Here is a 26,840-nt window from a genome sequence, read left to right as displayed (position 1 = left end):
AGAATATAAAAACAAATTTTGAAAATAATTGAATTTCTGTAGAGAATTTTCGTACTTTTGAAGATAATTGAATTTTGCAAAGAATTTTATCAGAACTTTTGAAAATAATTAAATTTCCAGGATAAAGTTTATTATTTATGAAAATAATTGAATTTCTACAATGAATTTTATCATTTATAAAGATAATTGAAATTTTGACAAGAATTAATTATTAAATTTCTTTGCAAACAATTAAATTTTAGAGAAGAATTTTATTATTCACAATGATAATTGAAATTTTGAATAGATTTTTTTTTAAGTAATTAAATTTTGCAGTAGAACTTTGATATTTATAAACATAATTGAAATTTTGAGAATTTAAAAAAAAATTTTGAAAATAATTGAATTTCTGTAAAGAATTTTCGTACTTTTGAAAATAATTGAATTTCTAGAATGAATTTTATTATTATTAATTTATTAATAATAATTTAATTAATTTATTTATTATTATTATTAATTGAAGTTTTGGCAAGGGCCTTGCTTTCAAAAATTATTTTTGAATTATTTTTCTAATTAAATTTTTAAAATATACAATTAAAAAATTTTTTCAATAATTGAAATTTTGTAAACTTTAACTAAAAATAATTGATTTTTTCAAGTATTTTATTACAATTTTTAAAAATCAACTTTTGAGGAGTTTTAATTGGAAATTTTGAAAATAAAATTGAATTCTCAAAAATGTCAATGAAAAATCTTCAAGTGTAAATTTATAAATATATGAAAATTAATGAAAATTAGCTTCTAAAAATTATATTAAAATATTTTTCAAAAAAGTAATACTTACAGGAATTTTTTCTTGTCATTTTTTAAAATTCAATTATTTTTAATAATGGTAGATAAAAAATTATTTTCTTTTAAATTGTACAAAAATTCTTTAAAGAAAATCAATTATTTTCGTAAAATTACATTGCAATATTTTTTAAAAACTGAGTCTTATAATTGTTTCACTATAATTTTTGAAAATTAATTTTTATAAGATTTGTTTTTGTTCGAAAATAATTATCTTCGAACAAAATAAATTAAAAATTGAATTGATTTTCAGTGAATAGTCATTGACTATAAGTCGAAATTCACTGATTCTATTTTTAAAGAGTGAGTTAATATTTTACTACCAGAAGCGAAATTATACGACATTAAAAAATCCACGTCTGACTAAAGCGGATTTATACTACTTTATTTTTAATAAAAAAAAAAATTCCAATTCTCTCATTTCTTCTACTATTCATTAAAATGTTTTACCTCACTAAAGGTGACTTTTATCTGCACTCGGAAAAATATAAAATACCAAAAAGAGTATAAAAGATTTGAAAAAAATATATATTTTAAAAGAGATCTACAACAAAAGGATCTACCTTTGGATATAAATCATTAAAATCCCTTCTTTTGAAGAGAATACCAACTTGAATATGTATTTTGTTTCTGAGAAATATTAATCCACTTGAATTTTATTCATGAAGTTGTGAAATTTTTGCCAGTAATATTATATATATTCTTGGAGTTAAAAATATTATTCCTTTTTTTTGAAGTAAAATAGGATTTTCTTTCTTTAGGGAAATCAAGAATTTTTTTCCATTTTCTACTCTTTCTTTTTCTTTCTTTTTCTTTTTTTTTTATGGAAAGGTGAGAAGGAAAGGTAAACATTTGAAGAAAATTCTATCTAAATGTTCCGCAGAGGAACCATTTGTTTGAAACAGTTAGGCTCCCATAGAATATAAATGAAGGCCTTGGAATTTGGAAATTTCATTTAGAAGTCCATTGGACGTTAATGTTTTGTAACAAAAAGTGATCCAAGATACTGAAAATTTTATGATATTGTTGAACACGAAACTACTCACTCTGACATAAAAGGAACTTACGTTAAACTTTTACCAAAACCACTTAGTTCTATTTTTAATTAAGAAAAAGCATTTTAGTGTAACCAATTTTTAACATAAAATAAATAAACATTTTTTACTAAAATTAAGACTAAAAGTTGTATAGAAATTTTTAAATATAAAACGACCTTAAAAATGAATAAAAATAAAATTATCTGATAATATACCTAATTATCGTTTAAATTAATTGTATGTCGTGTTTCTATCAGTTTTCAAAATCTGAAGATTTCAAAGTTGATAATTTTGATCAGCATATAATAATTATATTGTTTAATAATAATGTTATCATTGTTTTAGTCGTTTATGTTTCGAAAAGTGTTTTTTTTCAGAGAATGGAAAAGTGACTCTTATCAGATCGTTAATCTTCAGTTATACATCGCTGAACTTTCCTAGATATTCATATTATTATCGATTTCATTCTAACCAACGCTTGAATTCTAATTCTCGTTTATTTTTTAAATTACTTTTTAAAATTTATACAATTGAGAATATAATATAATAGGAATTAAATTTTCATTATAGTTAAATATTACAATCTGCCCTAATAAATTTGGAGAATAATTACTAATTAGTGGATTAAAGTAGACGAGGATATGTGAAAATTTTATATTCCAATAATTGCACTTTATAGTGATATCAATTATAAATATTCGTCGTAAATAAAAAATTAGCGGATTCCTCTCGTATTTAAAGGCATATTTTTTCTCGTTTTCTCGTTTTTTTTTATTAGAATTGGAAACATAAATAAAATTTTAATTCTCAAGAGAGTGGTAAATTTTTTATAGTAGCTGATAAAAAAAAATTAAATTATAAATTTCTTTTTCTTTAAATTGAAAATTTAAATTAATATTTCACTATAGAAAATAAATTTTACCTTTGGCCCACTTTTGTCTAAAACCGTTTACACTAGAATAATTTTTTATTCAAGTCAATGATTTCCAATATCTACTATTTTAACTAAATTTTCTAAAAGAATTCAATTATTAAAAAAATGTTAATAAAATTCTACGTAAACATTTATTTTTTTTTATAAATAATAAAAATTTCGCAGTAATTCAATTATTTACAAATTTTCTTATAAATTTCTTTGCAATAATTCAATTATTTTCAAAAATAGATAATAAAACTCATCGTAGAATTTCAATAATTTTTAATACAATTTTAATCGAATTCCTCTAAAAATGTAATTATTCTTAAAAAAAATTTTTTAAAATTCCTCAAAAGAATTCAATTATTTAAAATTTGTAAAAATTCATAAAAATACTTTATGAAGATTCAATTCTAAGAAACATTCAATTATTTAAAATATGATTTATTTTTGTATTTTAAGAATTCAATTATTTTTCTAAATATTAAAAATTTTTACGAGAATTCAATTATTTAAAAAAATTTGAATAAAATCCTTCTCGAGAATTTAATTATTTTTATAAATAATAAAACTTTTCTCAGGAATTCAATTATTTACAAATTCTTTTTATAAATTTCTTCGCAAAAATTCAATTATTTTCATAAATAATAAAATTCTTTTTAGGAATTCAAGTACTTTCATAAATAATAAAATTATTCTCATCAATTCAATTATTTACAATTTTTTTTTATAAATTTCTTCGCAATAATTCATTTTTTTTCAATAATAAAACTCATCCTAATTATTCCTAAAAATTTTTTGATAAAATTCTTTATGTGAATTCAATTTTAAGAAACATTAAATTATTCAATAAATTATTTATTTTTATATTTAAAGAATTGAGTTGTTTTTCTAAATAATAAAAATCTTCACAAGCATTCAATTATTTTTAAAATTAATAAAATTTTCTCAGGAATTCAATAATTTACAGATTTTTTAAGTTAAAAATTTCTTTAAAATTTAATTAAAATTAAATTAACATTAAACTAAAATTAAAATTAAAGAATAAAATTCTTTAACAATTTCTTCGTAATAATTTAATTATTTTCATAAACAATGACATTTCTTTTATGAATTTAATTATTTTAATAAATAATAACACTGATCGGCGAATTTCAATGATTTTTAATACAATTTTAAACAAATTTCCCGAAAAATGTAATTATTTTTAAAAATTTTAATAAAATTCGTCAAAAGAATTCAATTATTTAAAATTTTGTTGATAAAATTCTTTAGGAGAATTCAATTTAAAAAAAAATTTAAGTATTCAATAAATTATTTATTCTTGAATGTAAAGAATTCAAATATTTTTTTTATTAATAAAATTTTCCACGAAAGTTCAATTATTTAACAAAAATTTGAATAAAATTCTTTGCAAGAATTCAATTATTTTTAAAAATAATAAAATTATTCTCAGGAACCGGTTGTTGAATTTCAAAAAGGTTTAAATTTGAATGTTTTAGAAAACTTTAATTTATACGGAAAAATAATAATTAAATATTTATTTATAAATAAAGTTATTGATTGTTTACGAAGAATTTTATAATTAAATTAAATAAATCTAATAAAACATTTTTTGAACATCTTATAATTTTTTAGTGTGAATCAGAATATTCGTTAGGGTCAGGAAAAAAGTTGAAATTTTGTCTGGAAATCAGGGAAAAGTCAGGAAAAAACAAAATTAAATTTCTGTGGGAACACTGCATGAATTATGGTTGAAAATTACAAACCTTATTTACTGCCGTTACGTTTGCTCCAGCATTTATTAGCATTTTCACAGCTTCCCGATGGCCATGCCACGCAGCCATGTGTAGCGGTCGCATTCCATTCTGCACATTTTGTATTAAAAAAAAAAAAATTAATAATATTCTATTTTCTTAAAAAAAAAAAAATTTTGAATTAAACAAAATAAATTTTTAATTCAATACATAAAGAAGTTTGATGATTTAATTAAAACTTTGATTAATTCAATTATGAAATATATTAAAATTATAAAATTATAAAATATATTTAGTTGAAAAAAAATTTTTAAATTTCGATTTTATTGCGTAAAATGGTCAATGCTCCTAAATTTCTATAATTATAATTACAATTGCCATTTTCCAATTTCCATGTTTATAAATTTATTACCGCAAAGGAGGAAAATTTAATTATACAAAAATATCACAAGTATGAGAAGACTTTTTTTAAATAATTTACTTTTTTCTTCTGCGAAAGACGACGACGAAGACGACGAATCAAAATAAAAAATTAGGAAATGTGCTCAGAGTGAATTTGAGCGTGAGATGAAGATACGATGTCTCGAGTATAAAAAATGCATTTGCTTCAGTAAGCGATGTATTTAGCCAATAAATGCATTTTGCATAAAGAACGCTTTTAGCACACGATCCATATTTAACATAAAAAGATGGATTTTAGTGTCACGGATAAAAATTCCCGTTATTCTAAATTGTATTTTAATATCCATTTTTGGAGCTGAAGCTTTTTATTCTGTATTGCATATATAGATATTGATGGGAACTATTTTTGAAAATAATATACATATATTCAGATGCGATATACAAAATGTTTTTCTAATATTTTATCAATAAAATTCTCCACTTTAATAGAAAACTATTTTTCCATATTCAAGTAGAGAATTTTATTCATTTTTCGTTGTGTGTCAATTATCAAATATTAATTTCAATTTTTTTTTATTATTATAAATCTTTTTTTATTATAAATAAAATTACAATATAAATAATCTGACATAAATAAATTATATTTATTTATTTAATTGTATGAACAAATAATTATGTAAAAGCGATTACATAATTTTATGTAAGCACAAAATAAGGGATATTTTGTTTCCTTAGACTTTATTATACAAACAGAAAAAAGAGCGGAGGATTTAAATGACATCTTATGTAACAATAAAATGTCTGACTTTATCTCAGCTACTCTACTGAAAATGTTATTTTAACAGTTTATTCCAGTCTGACTGATTATAACTGTTTTTACTACTGGGGAGGCAAAAGTACAAGAAATTGAAACGTTATTAACTTATTAGTTAGAGCGAAACTATCTTTTGTTTTGTCTGACTTAAATTGACGTTTACTACTTGCGACACATTTTTTTATTCTCCTTATGAACGTTTAGTCTGACTGCAATTCACTTTTACTACTTATTTTCAGTTTACAATGAATTCAGAAAAGTTGTGTCTGACTAAACAATTCTTTGACTACTGATTGAAAAATTACAATAAGTTTTAAGTATTTTGAAATATTATTGTTATTATTAGGTATTATTATTATTATTTAAATATTTAGTAAATTCTTCCACAATTATTTAATAAATTAATTTCTTTGATTATTATTATTATTACTAACAATTTATTCTTTTTAGCAAATATGTACAAGAATATATACTTTCATTCAGACAAGGAAAAAATTATATCTTGTCTGACTAAAATTGACTTTTACTACTTGAAAAATTTTTTTTATTCTCTTTATAAACGTTTAGTTTGACTACAATTGACTTTTATTACTTATTCTGTATTTACAAGAAGTAAGACAAATTTTGTCTGACTATACAATTCTTTGACTACTGGTTGAAAAATTGCAATAAGTTTTAAGTATCTTGAGAGTTTAAAATTGACATGAACTACTTATTTTAGATTTTCATAAGGAATTAAGTAACTTCTGTCTGACTGAAATTGGTCTTTACTACTTAAATAATAATTGCAGTGATTTAAAAAAGTTTGGGCTGACTAAAATTTATTATTTATTATTATTATTATTATAATTACTATTATTATTTGTATTATTATTGTTATTATTATTATAATTAATTATTATTATTATTATTATTATTAGCAATTTATTCATTTTAGCAAATATATACAAGAATATATACTTTCATTCAGACAAGGAAAAAATTATATCTTGTCTGACTAAAATTGACTTTTACTACTTGAAATAATTTTTTTTATTCTCTTTATAAACGTTTAGTTTGACTACAATTGACTTTTATTACTTATTCTGTATTTACAAGAAGTAAGACAAATTTTGTCTGACTATACAATTCTTTGACTACTGGTTGAAAAATTGCAATAAGTTTTAAGTATCTTGAGAGTTTAAAATTGACATGAACTACTTATTTTAGATTTTCATAAGGAATTAAGTAACTTCTGTCTGACTGAAATTGGTCTTTACTACTTAAATAATAATTGCAGTGATTTAAAAAAGTTTGGGCTGACTAAAATTTATTATTTATTATTATTATTATTATTATTATTATTATTATTATTATTATAATTACTATCATTATTTGTATTATTATTATTATTATTATTATTATTATTATTATTATTATTATTATTATTAGCAATTTACTCATTTTAGCAAATATATACAAGAATATATACTTTTATTCAGACAAGGAAAAACTTATATCTTGTCTGACTAAAATTGACTTTTACTACTTGAAATAATTTTTTTATTCTCTTCATAAACGTTTAGTTTGACTGCAATTCACTTTTACAACTTATTCTGTATTTACATGAAGAAAGACAAATTTTGTCTGACTGCAATTGACTTTTACTACTAATTGTTCTTAAACTTAATTATTAAAATTAGTCAAAAAATTCAATTATTTAAAAATTCATTGATAAAATTCATCATGAAAATTCGATTTTAAGAAACATTCAAATATTTAATGAATTATTAATTTTTCGCATTTAAAGAATTCAATTATTTTTCCAAATAATAAAATTTTTTATTAGAATTTAAATATTTGAAAAAATAGGAGTAAAATCCTTCTCGAGAATTTAATTATTTTTCAAAATTTTTATAAAATTATTTGAGTGATTTCAATTTTAAGAAACATTTAATTATTCAATAAATTATTTACTTTCATATTTTAAAAATTTAATTATTCTGTCTGACTAAAAAATTCTTCGACTACTAATTTTGTCTGACTATAAAATTACTTAACTACTAGTAGACGTGTTACAGTGACGTTTATTCTCTGTCTGATTAAAAATTGACTTTTACTACTTGTCTCATATTCAGAAGAATTAAAATATTGTCTGACTAAAATTGACTTTTACTACTTGTGATAAGTTTTTTTTCTTCTTTGTGTAAACGTTTAGTCTGACTGTAATTGACTTTTACTACTTATTCTCTGTTTACAAGAAGAAAGAAAAGTTATGTCTGACTAAAAAACCTTTTGACTACTAGTTTTGTCTGACTGTGAAATTCCGTAACTATACTAGTGGACGTGTTACAGTAACGTTTAATCTCTGCCTGATTAAAAATTGACTTCTACTACTTATTTCATATTTATAAGAATTTAAATCTTGTCTGACTAAAATTGACCTTTACTACTCGTGTGACACTTTTTTATTCTCTTTATGAAAGGTTAGTCTGACTGCAATTGACTTTTACTATACTTATTCCATATTTACAATAAAGGAAAATTATGCCTGACTAAAAAATTCATTGACTACTGATTTTGTCTGACTATAAAATTCCCTAACTACTAGTGAACGTGTTACAGTGACGTTCAGTCTCTGTCTGATTAAAATTGACTTCTACTACTTTGTTTCATATTTCCAAGAATTTAAAATGCATTTACTATTTTTATATAAAAATAGAAAAAAAGCTTTTTTTGCACTAAAATTCGTTTTTACTGTTGGAGGAGAAATTACAAAAATTGTTACGTTCTTCTATAATTTAGTTAAACTCTGTCTGGCTGAAATTAACTTTTACTACTTTCATTTTACATTCTATACAATATTATATACAACGAGAGTATTACGAAAGTTTGTAAAAGTTTTGCCTTACTAAAACTCTTTTTTTACTTCGATATTTACATGGTATATTTACATGAAATATTTACATGAAATTTTTTTAATTAATTCCTTTATTTAATTATTCTAATTGTTCATTTTCAAAAAACACACCAAGAGTTTATATTTAATTTAGTTTAATTATCGAGTTTTTTAATTTTTAATTTTTAATTTAATTTTTGTTTAGTTTTTATTTAACTTTTAAAATTTTTTTAATTTTTAATTTCTTTTTTAATTATCGAGGCACAAAGAGGAGAAAAAATTTTTTAAAAATACATAAAAGATACAAGGAAAAGAAACGAATAGATGTAAGATTATAGAAAACATACCTTATCTATAACTTCAATATCACATTTATACTGCATCAGCATTTCGATAATTTCCGTGTTTCCTTTCGATGCTGCCAAATGAATGGGAGCACGACCATACTGTATAAAAAAAATACATATACGTATATTTTTTGGGTTAATTGATTTTCTCAGTACGGGAATAAAACGTGCTGTGAATTTCGAGGGAAATGAATTGTGTTTGCACAATGCAGTGGAACAAAACGTGAACAACAAAAAAAGTATGCACATGTGTGTGAGAATTGTGTTTCCATGTATATGTAGATGGGAATATTCATCATTCTCTTTTTTATTATTTAAATTCTTTCCCGAGATTTATTTACATTTTTTTTTGTAAATGTAAATAAATAAGTAAATAAATTATAAATAAATTTATAGTGTGGGTATAAAAAGCAGGAATCACGGTTATAATTCACTTTTATACCTGATTTTCATTTTTCCACTTTTTTCTATTTTTTCGATTTTTAAATTAATAAAATTTATTTAAAAAATAAAATTAATAAAAGTAATAAAAAACTTTTTATATTATATTTCACAGTTTTTGAACTTGGAAATTTTTTTATAAAATGTAACAATAAATTTATAGTAACTTTTACTATTTACAAACTGAAATCAGAAAAATGTCAGGGGATTCTCGTCAAAATTTCAATTATCTTTAAATAAATAATAAAATTCTTCTCCAAAAATCATTTTTCTTTTTCAAAAATTTTCATAAAATTCTTCAACTATTTCAAATTTTCAATATCTACTATAGGTATTAATACCATTAACGAAAATATATTTAAACAAAACTTAAATAAAATTCTAAGTAAACATTTAATTTTATTATTTTCATAAATAATAAAAATTTCCCAGGAATTCGATTATTTATAAAAATTTTATAAATTTCTTCGCAATAATTCAATTACTTTCATTTAGTAATAAATTTTTTTTACAGGGATTCAAGTATTTTCATAAATAATAAAACTCATCGCAGAATTTCAATTATTTTTAATACAATTTTATCTGAATTTCTTGAAAAAATTCAATTATTTCTATAAAAAATAAAAATTTTCTCAGGGATTAAATTATTTACAAATTTTTTACAACTTTCTTTGCCAATAATTCAATTATTTTTATAAATAATAATAATAATCTTTTCATGAATTTAATTATTTCCATAACTAATAAATCTCATCGTAATTATTCTTAAAAAATTTTATTAAAATTCGTCAAAAGAATTCAATTATTTAAAAATTCGTTGATAAAATTTCAAAAAATTTCAAAATTTTGATAAAATTATTTCAGTGAATTCAATTCTAAGAAACATTCAATTATTCGATAAATTATTTACTTTTATATTTAAAAAATTTAATTATCTTTCTATACAATAATATTTTTCACGAGAATTCAATTATTTAAAAAAATTTGAATAAAATTCTTCACAAAGAATCAATTATTTTTAAAAATAATAAAAATTGTTTATGAATACAGTTATTTTATAAAATTTTGATAAAATACTTTATGTAAATTCAATTCTAAGAAGCATTCAATTATTGAATAAATTATTAATTTTTCGTATTTAAAGAATTAAATTATTTTTCCAAATAATAACATTTTTTATAAGAATTTATAAAATTCTTCACAAGAATTTAATTATTTAAACAAATTTGAATAAAATTCTTCGCAAGAATCCAATTATTTTTCAAAATTTTGATAAAATTACTTAAGTGAATTCAATTCTAAGATTCAATTATTCAATAAATTATTTACTTTCATATTCAAAAAATTTAATTATTTTTCTATACAATAACATTTTTCACGAGAATTCAATTATTTAAAAAAATTTGAATAAAATTCTTCGCAAAAAATCAATTATTTTTAAAAATAATAAAAATTAAAAAAAAAATTCGCAAATAAATAAATTAGAACATTTTTTTGAGTAGTTAATCATCTTTACAGTGAATCAGGGAAAAAGTAAAAATTTTATCTTAAAATCAGGAAAAAGATAGGGAAATACAAAATTAAATTTTTGTGTGGCATATCACTGAATTTATTTTTAACGTTAAGTTTTGGTATAAAAATTATTCAAATTTTCCTCGATCATGGTATATATTAGTTATTAAAAATTCTTATTTTTATAATAAATTTTACTATTTTCAAAGAGTAAATTTTTCTAATTTTTATGAAAAAAAAATTGTTTTGGAATATTGTAAATTTCTGGACATAGTAAATATTAATAGTAATTAGTAAATTTTACTATAAATGTTTGAAGGAATTTTTACCAAGTTCATTGAAAATTTTACTTATTTTTTACTGAAATTTTCATCGATAGAGTAAATTTCACAAAATTTCGAAATAAAAGTAGCAATTAACAATTTTGATTGAAAATTTTAAAAATTCCAGACAATCACATTTTTTTTTGTAGATATTAAATTGAGACAAAAAGCGAATGAAAAATGTTGCGAAGCAACTTTTTTGATTCTTTTTTTGTCTCAATTTGATATCCTTATCAAAACCGTGAACTGAAAAAGATAAAAAAATATCAATACTAATTGAACACTTAATAAAAATTACCAATTTTTAATTTTTTTTAAATTTTTAATTCCTTTATAATTAAAAATTTTTTTTTAATTTAATTTTTTTTTTAATTTTTATTTTTAAAAAATATCATGGTTGGTTGAGTAGGAAATAATTAAAATAATAAAATTACAGATGCGTAATGATATAAAGATGATGAAAAAATTTTGATGTAACCATGAATTTTTTTTTTTTTTTTTTTTTTTTAATGAGAAGTACAAGTGTGGGAATATTGATGAGTTAGGGAATTTTTTAAAGCTCTGTTAAGAGTTGAGACTTCATCACTTAAACACAGCAAATTGTGAGTGATTATGCATGCGACCCGCAAAAAGTGGAATATGTAAAAGGATTGTGACTTACATTGTTTCTGGTATCTACGTCGACAGTCTCTTTGAGCACTTTGCGAACGGAGTCCGCTTCATTTTTTATCACAGCCTCATATAGTAGATATTCATTTTTTAATTCTGGAAAAAGAATATTAATCCCCGTTCAATACTATTGTCATGGTTATATGGATTTACTAAAAACCATTATTCTATTTCAACAAAAAAAAAAGAAAGAAAGAATATATGTATCAATAATTATATTCTCTATAAAGAAGTAACGAATCCGTAAAAAAGTCTATTATATTCTGCAGAGAAAATAATGTTATAGTTTTTTTTTCCCATCTCTAATAATTTCAAGAATAATTTCAATGAAAATTTATATTTTTTTAAATTTAATTTAATTAATTTCCAGTGAAAAATTCTTTTTGATTAAATTTGGGACAAAATTTCAAATTTCACCTGCAAAATAGAAATGAATTTTCGTTTTATACTTTTTTATTTTATAAAAGCGGTAAAAATAAAAAAAAAAATTTGCGTTAAAAGTCTTTGAAATAAAATTTACCAATGGTTTAAAATTTTTAATTTAAAATTTCAGTAATAAAGTGAAATTAATATTGTTGCAGAGTAGGTATTATTATTTGATATATTAATTCTTTCCCATGACAATTCGTATTCTACATATATATGTGTTTATATTTCCTCTTTTCCCAGCTGTCGCAGAATATGGAGCAAATTTAATCGACTTTACAAAATAGATTGAATTAATCCTCTGTGTCCATTTTCTTTATAAATAGTTGTTTTCAGAGGAGAAGTTTGTGTACCTAATGTTTAATATTAAAATGTAATTAAATAATGTATAATAAAATTAAAATTCGGCGTATAGTTGAAAACATAAGAGTGAATGTATACAGTAATGAATAAGAACTATTGTTAAATGTTCCCTTGAAGTATAATAACTAGAACAGTTCAATTTTTGTGAAGGATAATTAAAGAAATATTCAATTATTAATAAATAATTAAATTATTTTTTAAAAATTTGATAAAATTCGTTGCAAAAATTCAATTATTTTTAAAAGTAATAAAATTCTTCACAGGAATTCCATTATTTTCACAAATTTTCCCTAATACAATAATTTTTAATATCTACTGTTTCAATAAAATGTGCCAAAAGAATTCAATTATTTAAAAAACTTTTATTAAAATTCTATGCAAAAATTAATTATTTTCATAAATAATACAAATTTCACAAGAATTCAATTTCATAAATAATAATATTTTTTTTACAGGGAATCAATTCTTTTCAGAAACAATAAAATTATTTTTAGAAATTCAATTATTTTAAAAAAATTTTTTAAATTCGATGCAAGAATTCAATTATTTTTATAATTAAGTATTAAATAATTCAATTATTTAGAAATTTTTTGGTAGAATTCTTTTTGAAAATTCAATTTTAAGAAAAACTCAAAGTATTCAATAAATTATATATTTTTGAATTTAAAGAATTCAATTATTTTTCTAAATAATAAAATTTTTCACGAGAATTCAATAATTTAAAAAAAATGTATAAAATTCTTCGCAAGAATTCAATTATTTTTCTAAATTTTGATAAAATTATTTAATTAAATTCAATTCTAAGAAACATTCAATTATTCAATAAATCAATAATTTTTGTATTTAAAGGATTCAATTATTTTTCTAAATAATAACATTTTTCACGAGAATTCAATTATTTAAAAAATTCTGAATGAAATGCTTCACAAGAATTGAATTATTTATATAAATAATAAAATTTTTCTCAGGAATTCAATATTATTTTTAAAAATTTTGATAAAATTCTTTTTTGAGTTCAATTCTAAGAAACATTTAATTATTCAATAAATTATATATTTTTGAATTTGAAGAATTTAATTATTTTGTTAAATAATAAAATTTTTCACGAGAATTCAATTATTTCAAAAAAAAAGTTTGTAAAAACTCTTTGCAAGTATTCAATTATTTTTCAAAATTTTGATAAAATTATTTAAGTGAATTCAATTATTCAATGAATCAATCATTTTTGTATTTAAAGAATTCAATTATTTTTCTAAATAATAAAATTTTTCAAGAGAATTCAATTATTTAAAAAATTCTGAATGAAATTCTTTGCAAGAATTCAATTATGTTTATAAATAGTAAAATTTTTCTCAGGAATTCAATTATTTTTGAAGATTTTAATGGAGTTTTTTATGTGAATTTAATTCTAAGAAACATTCAATTATTCAATTATTTTTTTTTTGTTTTTAAAGAATTGAATTCTCTTAGAATATTCAAATAAAAATTGATTTAAAATTAAATTTCAGTTTAAATTTTAGATAATAATTAAATACTAGAAGCGATACATTACTGTGAATTTTTGGAAATCATTAAATTTTAAAAGATTTCTAAATTGAAATCTTTGAAAATTTTAATTATTGTAAAACTGTACTATTAAAATTTCCATTGTGAAATAATTAAAATTTTGAAATAACTAAAGTTTTGAATAATTTTTTCGGAAAATTTCAATAACAAAATTATTGAACTTTGGAAGATTTAATTTTTAGCCTCAAGTTTTAATTTTTAAAAATAGTTAAATTTCAAAACTGTTTTACTTTGAAATAATTTAAAATATTTTAATTCCTGTTAAAAAATAAGTAGGTATTTAAATATTTATCTAAAAAAATATTCTATTTCATCATTTTATTTTCATTTTATATACTTTACTTTATACTTTATTTCTTTTTATATTTATAAGAAAACAAATTTCCAAAAAAAAAATTAATTCACATAATTACAATTTTTCTATTATCAAAGAGCAATCAGTCTTGAAATTATCAGAAGCAATCGGTCTCAAAGATTGATTATACAATATTGAGAAAGAATTGAAAATAAAAATAAATTTCGAACATAGTTTTATATCACAATTGAATTATAACTCCTGACAAGTTTGTGGGGAGATATTGAAATTGATTTGGAGTAAAAATAAATTTTGATACGAAACAAGAGCAACGTTTTGTCGGGTCAGTTAAATTTATATATTACAAAAGATGAGAGACAAGATTTTTGACAATAAATTATTTACTTACTTCTATCAGTCTTGAGTTTCAGTTCTTCGTCCTCAATGGATTCCCTGATATTTAATGCAGGAGGGACTTTATTTTTTCTTAATTTCGTTAATTTTTTTAAACTCATTTTTCTTCTTTTTCTCGAAAAATTTATCATAAAGAATTAGAAGGAGAGAAGAGGAGAGAAGAAAATTATGGAAATTACATTATCTTTTTTGGAATTCTTTCTTTGGGAACTTCTGCATATTTTTTACCTGAAAACAAAAAAGGAAAAATTATTTGTTTTAAATTTATGTGAAATTAATAATTATAATAATTTTTATAAGGGATTATTAACTTTTCATCCATCAATATTTTATTCATTATTTTAAATACCAAAATATGGAAATAATAATTTTCACTGAAATTGTTAATTCAGTCAATTTAAGAATTTTAATTAAAAAATAAAAAAAAAATAAAAAAAATTATCAATTTAAAAATTAACAATTATCAATTATTCAAAATATGTCAATTCAGTCAATGCAGGAATATTATTAAAAAATAAAAATAAATAAAAAAAAATTTTTTTCTGTTTTTTTTTCATAAAATATAAAAATAAATAAAGTAGTGGATTTATTTTAATAAACAGTAATAGAGAAAATAATAATAGAGAAAATACAAACATAATAAAAAAAAAATAAAAAAAAATACAAACATAATAAAAAAAAAATAATAATAAAAAAACATAATAAATACAAACATAATAGAGAAAATACAACTGTCAGGTAATTTTCAGGAAAATCGATCAGATTTTAAAGCTCGTTATGCGTAAGTTTATATAATACAATAAAACACTTTTCTTGCTACTGCAAGCTTGCATAATTATTATGTTGTATAATTATGAAAATCGTTATTCAATTATCTATTTTCATTGAACTGAAACTAATAATAAATATAATAATGAAAACTAAAAATACTTTCGTGTATTACTTTAATTAAATATTGTTGCTTGACAATTGCATTTAATCAGAAATATAAATATTTATATTGAACAGATATTAATTATTATTAATAATAATATTATTAACTTCAATTTTATTTCATTTATTTACATTAAATATTTATTATTTATGCTATCAAATGTTTCGAGATGTTCAATTTATAATAATTATGTAAATTATACAAAATTTTTCATAATTTTCAATTATCAATTTTTCCTTTTAAAAATTCAATTATTTAAAAAAAAATTTTTATTTAATTTCTCAAAAGAATTCAATTACTTTCAAAAATAAAACTCTTCGAAATAATTCAATTACTCTGAAAAACGAATAATATTTTTTAATTCTTTTCAAGAATTCAATTATTTTCACATAAATAATAAATTTCTTGCCACAAATTCAATTATTTGTGTATAAATATTAAAATTCTTTTTACAAATTCAATTATTTTTAAAAATGTTAATAAACTTTTTTTTATATAAGAATTCAACTATTTTTAATACAATGCTTAAAAATTTTCTCAAGTGAATTAAATTATTTCTATAAAAATAATAAAATTCTTAGAAAAAATTCAATTATTTGTATTGTATAAAATAAATAATAAAATTCTTGTCACAACAGAAGTTTAGACAAAAAAAAATAGTTTTAAAAATTGAAACAATTAAATTGTCAAATTTCAATGAAATATTTGAAAGAATTTAATTTAATTTTTATTCTTTTAAAAATTGTTATGAAATGTAATCTATTTTAGAAGAATTGTATATTTCGATTTGGAAAAATGATATTTTTTTCAAAAAATAATAAATTTTCATTGAATTTAAAAATAAAAATTTTTGTAACTAAAACGGGCTTTAAAATTTAATTATAGTTATGCTAGTTTATTTATAAAGAAAAAGAATTTGTTATTGACATTCAATAAAAAAATATACCTTTTCTTGTTTCATTTTGCAAATATTTTAGTTATTTTTTTAATTCTTTAAAAAAAATTTGTAGAAAACATAATTTTTTGTTTCAAATAAAGAATAAAAAATTTAAAAAAAAAGAATAAAGTTTTATTAAATAAAAAGAAATATTATTATCTTCGTGAATATTTTTCAACAGCATATAATTGTTCATATTTTACAATAACTTTATTAAATATATACAGAGCACTCAAATCTTTTTCAATATAGTGCCACACTCGAAAAATTGTCTTTATCAGAAGAGAATAAAATAAAAGTAACGCAACAGTTATAGTCATACAGTCAATTCTACATTTTTTTTTTTATTATTTTTTTTATTCAAGAAGATTATCAATACCGTCTGCTGCCTTCATTCGAACAGAAAAAAAAATTGTGAAAAAAAGACCGACTTTTTTTTCAATAAAGATATATAAACGATTGCATCGATTTAAATTCTCTCGAGTTTCTATCTGGAACGTATATTTACTCACTCATACACAAATACGCAAGCTTTTATACGTATGTTAAACATTTAAATTTTCAATGAATAAATGAAAAACAAAAGTACTAAACAAAGAAAGAAATACAAAATTTTTAATTTTATTCAAAATAAATATACAAATGCAAAAGTAAACGAAATTTAATATGAAACTGAAAAAAAGGTAAAGGATAAAATAAAAAAAAAAATGTTTTTGATATCTTCGTTCACTTTATTCTGTTGTTAAAAAAAACACATTAAAACCATTTTTTTTTATTTGGAACGAAAATTCCGAATGTTTTCAGAAATAAAAAAAACGGTATTTCGATGAAAGTTTTTGTTCCAGATTCCACTAAACAAAACTGTAAAAATGTAGTTAAATATTTTGAAAAAAATAGTAATTAGTAATAAGTAAAAAAAATTGTTAAATATTTGAAATATTTGAAAAAAATAGTTGAATATTTAAATAAATAGTAATCAGTATAATAAAAAATAGTAATTTAATTAATTATTAGAAATCATGGATTTATAAAAGAATTTTAGTTAAAAACAGTAAAAAAAATTGAATTCTAGAGAAGTTACTACAAATGTTTAAACTTTAAAGAAATTCCATTATCTTTAAAAATAATAAAATTCTTCTGTAAAATTCAATTATTTAAAAATTTTTTAATAAAATTCTAAGCAAATATGAAATTAATTTCATAAATAATAAAATAAAAATTCCACAAGAAATTTAACTATTTACAAATTTTTATAAATTTCTTCGCAATAATTCAATTATTTTTATGAATAAAAAAGAAATAAAAACTCATCAAAGAATTTCAATTATTTTTAATACAATTTTTTCCGAATTCTTTATGAGAATTCAATTTTAAGAAACATTCGTTTATTCAATAAATTATTTATTTTTGTATTTAAATAACTGAAGAATTTTTAAAAAATAAAAAATTCGTAAAATTAAATTGTTAACAAATGGATTTGAAAATTCTCTAGGAAATTTCGCAAAAATTATTCAAAGTAATTGATAATTTTTAATTTATTTCTTTTGAAGAATTTTAATAAAATTTTTAAAATTAATTTCAATTTTCAAAGAATTTACTTAAATAAAATTGTATTAAAAATAATTGAAATCCTGTGAAGAATATTATTATTTACGAAAATAATATAAAATTCTTCGCAAAAATTCAATTATGTTCAAAAAATTTTTTAATTTCTCGTCAAAATTTCAATTCTCTTTATAAATAATAAAATTCCTCACGGAAATTCAATTAGGTGGAAAAATTTTTAAAAATTTTTTTCAAAATTTCAAATATTTTATATAAATAATAAAATTTTTCTCAAAAAAATGGCAACGAATTTTTATTAAATTTTTTTAAAAATAATTGAAATTCTGTGAAGAATATTATTATTTATAAAAATAATTAGATTCTTGCAACGAAGTAATATTTCATTTTTTTTAAATAATTGAATTTCTCCGAGGAATTTTATTTTTATGAAAATAATTGAATTTTTCTAGGCAACGAATTTTATTACATTTTTTAAAAATAATTTCATTCTTTTTAGAAATTTTATTAAATTAGTAGATTTTGCAAATATTTGAATTTTTAGCAAAAAATTTTATTATTTGTGAAATACAATTGAAATTCTTGCAAAAAATTTTTGAAAATAATTACATTTTTGAGGAATTTATTTAAAATTGTATTAAAAATAATTGAAATCCCAATGAAAAATTTTATTATTTATGAAAATAATTGAATTCTCACAACTAATTTTGTTACATTTTTTTAAATAATAATAATTGAATTGATGTGAAAAATTGTTGTACTTGTAAAAATATTTGAATTCTTGCGAAGAATTTTATTAAAATTTTTGTAAATAATTTAATTTTTTTTTTTGAAAAATTTTATGGAAATTTTAATTATTATAAATTATTGAATTTTAAAAAGTTTTGATTTTAAATGTTTCGAAGAATTTTAATTCTTACGGAAAAATAGTAATGATTAAATATTTATTTTAAATAAAATTATTGATATGTTTTCGAATAATTTATCAATTAGAGAAATTCGTAAATAATTGTAATATAGAACATTTTTTTTTCGAGTTATCTAATCATTTTTATAGAGTAAATCAGAATATTCTTTAGTCAGGGAAAAAGGGAAAATTTTGTCTGAAAATCAGGGAAAATAAAAATTAATTTTTTCTAGCAACTTTGTTGTAATTAAAAAATTGTTCGATATTTGGAATTAATTGTAAATTACAGAGAGGAAAGAAACACGACACGAGGCAATCAGTTATAATGTCATTAACATCGACAAATGGAGCACATTACTTGTTCCACGATGTAACCAATGCCACGAAGAAACTTAATCAAGTTGCTTGAAAATAAACTTTTGCGTTTGTTTTTGCCAAAGAGAAATCGCTTAAAGGAAAGAGAGTGAGAGAGAGAGATAGAGAGAGAGACGGTTTATTAGACTAAAAAGACTTTGAAATGCAAAAAGTCCCTTCAAAACCATAACTATGAAGAAACATTTAAATTCCCTTTTTGAATCGACTTATATTAAACCTTCTGAGAAACTTGACATTATTACTTTTTCAAAGTAAAATGACGATTAAATTGGGAGAGTAGTTAAAAGGACGACATCAAACGTTTGTTAAATTTTCTATTTTAATGATCGTTATTAACTTCTTAAATGACTGTAAGTTTTCTGTTACTTAATTCTCTAAATCTTAATTAACTAAAAATTGCAATTTCTTGACTGACTTGTTTCTATTTTATTATTTTTATTTTATTACATTTATTATTTTTATTATTTTATTATTATTTTTTGTTTTATAAAATTTATAAAAATTTATGAAATTTATAAAATTTATAAAAATTTATAAAATTTATAAAAATTTATAAAATTTATAAAATTTATTACTTTGGATTTTATTGCTATTTATTTTAATTAAAATTTCAAATAATTTCAATGTAAAACATATTGAAATTTAATTATTTCTAAAAATTAAAAGTGCAATTTTTTCAAAAGTTAATTATTTTTTTAGAATTTTCGAATAAAATTATTCGAAAATTTAATAATTTAAAAAAAGTATTAATTTTTTTTTAAATAAACATTTAAATATTATTATACTTTTACAAATTTACAATTTTACAAAATTACTTTTACAAATTTACAATTTTACAAATTAAATACGTTTTCAAATTTGAAGCCAAAATTTCCTTTTTATACGATTGTTTTTTCTCCAAAATAAAAAAATAAAAGATTTACAATAGTAAATAAGAAACGTCAATTTTTAATGAAATGTCAATAACAGAATTTCTTTCTATATTTATAGATAAAATTTTATTTATTATTAAAAAATATCCTTTGCTATTATCATTTTTTTTATTCTATTAGGAGCGCACTATAAATCCCATTAAATTCTCAATTAAGACTAAAAGAAGAAAAAAGAATTTTTTATTTTAAAAAAACTTTCATTACGGTTTTTTCATTTCATAATTCATAAAATTTATGTGTTTTCTTTGACATAAAATTTTTTAATTCTAATATTAATATTTATTTTCTATTTTATTATATTTATTATTTTTTAATTTTGTTATATTCATTCTTTAATATATTATTTTTTCTATTATTTCTTCTTCTTCTATTTACGTCTATTATTATATTATTTCTTTTTCTATTACTTTTTTCTATTATTTCTTTTTTACTTTATTAATTTTATGTTTTCTTTCGTTACATTCATTTTATGTAGGTGCTGTTCACAACGTTTATAGTCAGTGATCGGAAAATAATATTTTTTACTCCATAAGAACATTTATTTTTTGTATAAAAATTTTTATTTTTTAATTCGTTGACAAAAAAATACTGTAAAAAATTGTTGTCGATAAAAATTTGAAAAAAAAAATTTTTTTTCAGTTTCTAAATCGTTGATTAAAAACGTTGTGAACTTCACCTTATATTTATTTTATTACATTTATTATTTTTATTATTTACTTTATTATTATTTTTTGTTTCATGAAATTTATTATTTTTATTATTTATTTTATTATTATTTTTCGTTTAATGAAATTTATTAATTTAATTATTTTATTTTATTATTATTTTTCGTTTTATGAAATTTATTAATTTAATTATTTTATTTTATTATTATTTTTCGTTTTATGAAATTTATTATATTTTGAATTTAAATTCCATACATTTATAGTCGCAGAGAAATCAAAAATAGCGAAACAAAAACTGCAATTTATAATCAATTTAAATTTATAAAAATTAGCTACTGTTGCACGTGGGAGTCATGTTTTATACGTGACGCAACCCAGGAGAGTAAGGCGATATAACACATAGGTTCTCTCTGGGTCGAAGGCTTGTGTATATTCTGTACACTAGATTTACATTATGAATTCCACTCAACACCAAAAGTTCCTTGATCTATTCTGTCATCGCTTTATGGTATATAAATTTATTAACATTCACGTCCTCCGCTTCAGCGATAAAATGGCGTAAAAATTATTACTTTCATCAAATTTTATATTGAAAACGACCGCCATTTAAATATAAATGCAAAATTATAAATATAACGTAGTACTTTAACTAACAATAAATTTTAAATTTAAAAATTAACAAATTTAGTGACGAAAGGGAAAAGACAATATAATTTAACTTTATTTGCTTTTTGTTACATCAACTGCAGCTTTAAAATTATAATAACGTGAAAAGAAAATTTAATTTCCATCGAAGAGTTCAATAAAAAAAATATTAAATTAAAAAAGATAATCGTATTTATGTATTTTATTAAAAAATATCAATTTAACTTTTTTTATTGAAAATGAATTGATGGAAAAATTATTAGTTATTAAAATTATTAGTTAATTGCTTAGTTGTTTGATAATTCAAGGTGGTCACAAGTTTCGGTTTATCAATTTCTCTGACATTTTCCTGACAATTTACTGACATTAAAATTATTTTCCCTGACAACATTTTTTTTACCGGAAAATATGAAAGTTTACAAAAAATGAGTAAAATTTATTCTGGAATTTAATCATTCTAAAAATTAAATTGAAATTAAATTGAATTTCCTAAATTCAATTATTTTCTATAATTTTCAACTAAACTTCATTTCTAAATCAATTATTTTAAATAATTTTCCGAAAATTCTTCGAGAATTAAATTATTTAAATACGAAAATTCAATTTTTTATAATAATTGATCTGCGACCGTGTTTTTTTTTAATTTATTAAGGTATAATATTTTCAATAAATAAAAATAATCAAATTTTTCAAGAATTTTAATTGTAAATATGATCATCATGATTTCTCCGAAATTTCAATAAGTCGAAAAAAATAGATTTTTATTTGCTTTATTCGAAGCAAAATCTTAAAAAATTCTAAGAATTAAGTAGTTTTTGAAAATATTTTAATTTTTCGAAAACAATTGAAAAAAGAGTTTTTGTATTATTTAAAAAAACTAATTATTTTTTTGATGAATTTTAATTAAAAATTTTGAATATATGATTTTTGCTCTCCAAAATATTAAAAATAATTCTAAAATGTTATTGTTGTTCTGAAATTATTTGAATTTTCGAAAACATATATGTAATTGAAAGTATTGATAATAATAAATTTTAAAAAATTAGAAGCTAATTTTCATTTTTAAATTTACGTTTAAATATTTTGCACTAAAATTTTTGATAATTCAATTATTTTGAAAATTTTGCAATTAAAATTCTTCAAAAGTTGATTTTCAAAATTTCTAACAAAATACTTAAAAAAAATTAACTATTTTCAATTAAATTTTACAAAATTTCAATTATTCAAAATCTTTTTAATTGTATATTTTCAAAAATTTAAATAGAAAAATGATTCAAAAATAATTTTTAAAAGATTTGTTTTTACAGTTATTTTTTTGCATTATAAACATCGAAATGAATTAAATTTAGGTAATACTAAAAAAATATAATATTTTCTTGCAATGTTTTATTAGGAAAAAAAATTTTATGTTAAGAAAAAAAAATTTATTTATTTTTTTTTATACTTTTTCAATATTTTGTAAGAAAAGTTGAAAAAGTCGCAATTTTTGAAAATATGTCGAAAAAATCTCAATTTTCTAAATTTCCCTAACAACGAATATTTTTTCCAGACATTTCCCTGATTTCACTGACAAAAATTTTGTTTTACTGACATTTCCCTGACTTTACTGACATGTGACCACGCTGTAATCAAAAAAGAAAAATAGTTTTTCTCCGCCAATTTTTTTTTAAAGAGATAATTAATAAATACGAATAGTTTAAAAAATAAATAAATGGGAAAATTATGAGTCAAAATTGTTTTGATGATTAAAAATTGAAGATAGTTTAAAAATAATTTGATAGAAAGAAAAATCAATCAAAATTGATTGATAATTAAAAATTAAGAATACTTTAAAAATAAATTGGTGAAGAAATATATTAATGAAAATAATAAAATTGACTGATAATTAAAAATTGGAAATAGTTTAAGGGCATTTGAACCATTATGACGTCATAGGTTCTGCAAAGCATGTGTTTTAAGGCTGTGACGTCATCATGGTTCAAATGCCCTTAAAAATAAATTGGTGAAAAAAATTAATATTATTATTAGTTAAAAGTTAAATAATTAAAAAATTAGTTAAAAATAAATTAGTGTAAAAATTATGAGTCAAAATTGTTTGATGATTAAAAATTGAAAACACTAAAAATAAATTGATGGGAAAATATATTATTATTTAAGGGCATTTGAACCATTATGACGTCACAATTTTAAAACTCATGCTTTGCACACATTGTGACGGCATAATGGTTCAAATGCCCTTAAAATTATTAATTACAAATTTTTAATTCATTGAAATTTAATTAATTAGTAAATTTTTTCTGCAAATATCAAATTGAGATAAAAAACGAATCAAAACGTTGCTTCCCAACGCTTTTGATTCGTTTTTTGTCTCAATTTGATATTTGCAGAAAAACTGTGTTAATTAAAAATTGAATATAGTTAAAAAAAAAAAATTAGTGAAAAAATTTTAGTTAAATAAAATTCACCGATAATTAAAAATTGAAAATAGTTTAAAGAATATGATTTAAAACATTGTTACTCGTTTTAAAAATTTGCTAAAATCAATATCAAGAAAATGGATGTAAAATAAATTTTAATTAAATAAATTAAAATACAATCTCGAAAAGTCAAATTATCGATTCGGTTTAATTAAAATTTGAACAAATATAGTTTTCAATTATAGAGAAACAATAGACGTTTTACCTACATATTCAGCTGAAAATGATGAGTGTGTTTTTATTTTTTTTTTATTTTAAAGAGATTGACAGAATATATAAATATAGGGATATATATATATATATATTGCAACCGAGAGAAATTTTCATCAAAAAATTACTGTGTAACCCCCTAAAGGCAAAAATGCAAAAACCTAATCCTTAACTTTTTCCTGTGCTGTCTGTAGATATATAATGTATATAGGGAAAAATTTGAGGGTTGGAATTTTGCATTTTATTTCCACAGTATACACACATGAGTAATTTTTAATATAAAAAGATTTCTCTCCTTTTGAAGTTTTCATAAAATATTTCATAACTCAAATTTGATATTTCTGTTTCTATAAAAAAAATAAATAAATAAATAAATTTTAGAGGTATTTCAATTATTATTGCGTTTTACGTTCTCGAAAGCGGGAATATATAAATCAGAGGGATTACGATTGACAGTTGATGTTTGAATTAAAATAAAATTATAAATAGTATAAATCATATATGGAGCAAATCAATATATGGAAAATTTTATCTAATTCATGGATTAATTTGTGATGTCAATATTGGAGAAATTGAACTACTTATTCAAATTTAGAAAGTTTTTTTATATTTTCGTATTATTGACCAGAATAATTATTATTATTGACGAGAAATTAATTATGAAAATGACAAATTATTAATATTAAAAAATTATTAATAATTCTAGATTTTAATATATTATTATTTAATATAATAATATATTTTTATCTAAAAAATAATTTTTTGCTCCAAGAAATAATTTTAATTCAATTTATTTTTCTTATCAGTTCATTTTTTTTTATTGAAATTAATTTTTTATTAAATTAAAAAATCACATTTTTTGAATAATTTAAATGAGTTTATTCTTCTATTATCTTAAATATGAAAATTGCAAATTAATTGAAAAAAAGAGTCGAAGAATAAATAAATTTAAATTTTACTTTTTATAATTTATTATTCGCTTCTTTTTACTAAAATTTTAATTCCACAAAATTTTGAGAACAAAATTGATGAAATTTTTTCAAGAATTTAAAAAAAAAATTTTTTAGGTATTTATAATTTAAATTTCGAGATTAAAATTGTATTTTGAAATAAAAAAGACTCGATAAATAAGGAAAATAAATTATAAACCATAAATTTCTACTGCAATTTAAAATTTATTAAAAATAATTAATTTTCAGAAAAATTTTAATTCCCAAAGAAAAAAAATAATTAAAATTTGAAAAAAATTTCGCAAAACGGAATTTATTTAATAAATGTCCCCGAAGTTTGGTCTATTTTTTCTTTAGTTTAAAATTTCGATATATAACAATATTGTATAACAATACTATAGAATTTTAATTAATTTATTTAACAATATAGAAAAATTTAGTTATAAAGTTTCTAGATATTTAATATCAACCCATATTTTTTTATTGCAGTCAGCAACTTTTAAAAATATTTATATACAAAAGTAAAAAAAATTCCGTTCATTTGAATTGTTCCAAACATTTTTTCCCTACAAAGTTTCGAGCTTTTATATTCAACAAAATTTTTTTTTCTATTTTAATATTTTTAACAAGTGTACTTACTGTAATAAAATGAAAAATTTATTTCGCTAAAAATGTTAAAATTTGTTTTTTTTAATTGGCAAAAAAATATTTTTGCAATGAAATTTAAATTTGAACGAAATATATAAAAACATTACAATTAAAACATTTCAATTTATTTACCTATCTATAGGTGAAGTTCACGCAGCGTTTATAATCAACGGATTGAAAATATATGAAATATTTTTCTTCTCAAATTTTTATAAATTTATGTTTACATACATATAAATCAATGGATTGAAAAAAAAATTTACACTGATATCAAAAATGAATAATAGTAACAAATAATAATTTTTTTTATTTTTAAGAGTTATACGGTAAAAATAACAGAAATAACAAATAATAATAATAATAATAATAATAATAATAATAATAATAATAATAATAATAAATTGTTAACTTCTTCCACCTTTTAAAATAATATTATAATATAATTATAAAGAAATTTTTTTCAATTTTTGAAAGATGATGGAAAAATTAAAAAAAATTAAAAATTAAAAAAATTTCTTTTTTAATTTTTCCATCATCTTCCAAAAATTGAAAAAAATTTCTTTATAAAAAGTAATTGATTTTTAGAAAAATTTATAATAGTAAATTTAT

The 26,840-nt window shown here is 19.5% G+C and overlaps 1 protein-coding gene across 2 annotated transcripts in view; it reads right to left on the bottom strand.

Annotated features, from left to right (window-relative positions):
- Positions 1 to 26,840, bottom strand: part of LOC122505104 (ankyrin repeat and death domain-containing protein 1A-like) — a 78,627-nt gene that overhangs the window by 23,817 nt on the left and 27,970 nt on the right. For both annotated transcript variants that reach the window (XM_043616556.1, XM_043616557.1), the window contains exons 2-5: positions 14,984 to 15,216; positions 11,917 to 12,020; positions 8,980 to 9,078; positions 4,551 to 4,649 (exon numbers count right to left, since the gene is read on the bottom strand). In XM_043616556.1, coding sequence (XP_043472491.1) covers positions 4,551 to 4,649; positions 8,980 to 9,078; positions 11,917 to 12,020; positions 14,984 to 15,119 — 438 coding nt within the window. In that variant the 5' untranslated portion in view covers positions 15,120 to 15,216. The remainder of the gene's footprint in view (positions 1 to 4,550; positions 4,650 to 8,979; positions 9,079 to 11,916; positions 12,021 to 14,983; positions 15,217 to 26,840) is intronic.

This window comes from Leptopilina heterotoma, unplaced genomic scaffold (assembly GCF_015476425.1).
Source record: "Leptopilina heterotoma isolate Lh14 unplaced genomic scaffold, ASM1547642v1 Lhet_340, whole genome shotgun sequence".
In the NCBI taxonomy this organism is placed as follows: domain Eukaryota; kingdom Metazoa; phylum Arthropoda; class Insecta; order Hymenoptera; family Figitidae; genus Leptopilina; species Leptopilina heterotoma.
This window is presented reverse-complemented; position numbering and strand designations above follow the sequence as displayed.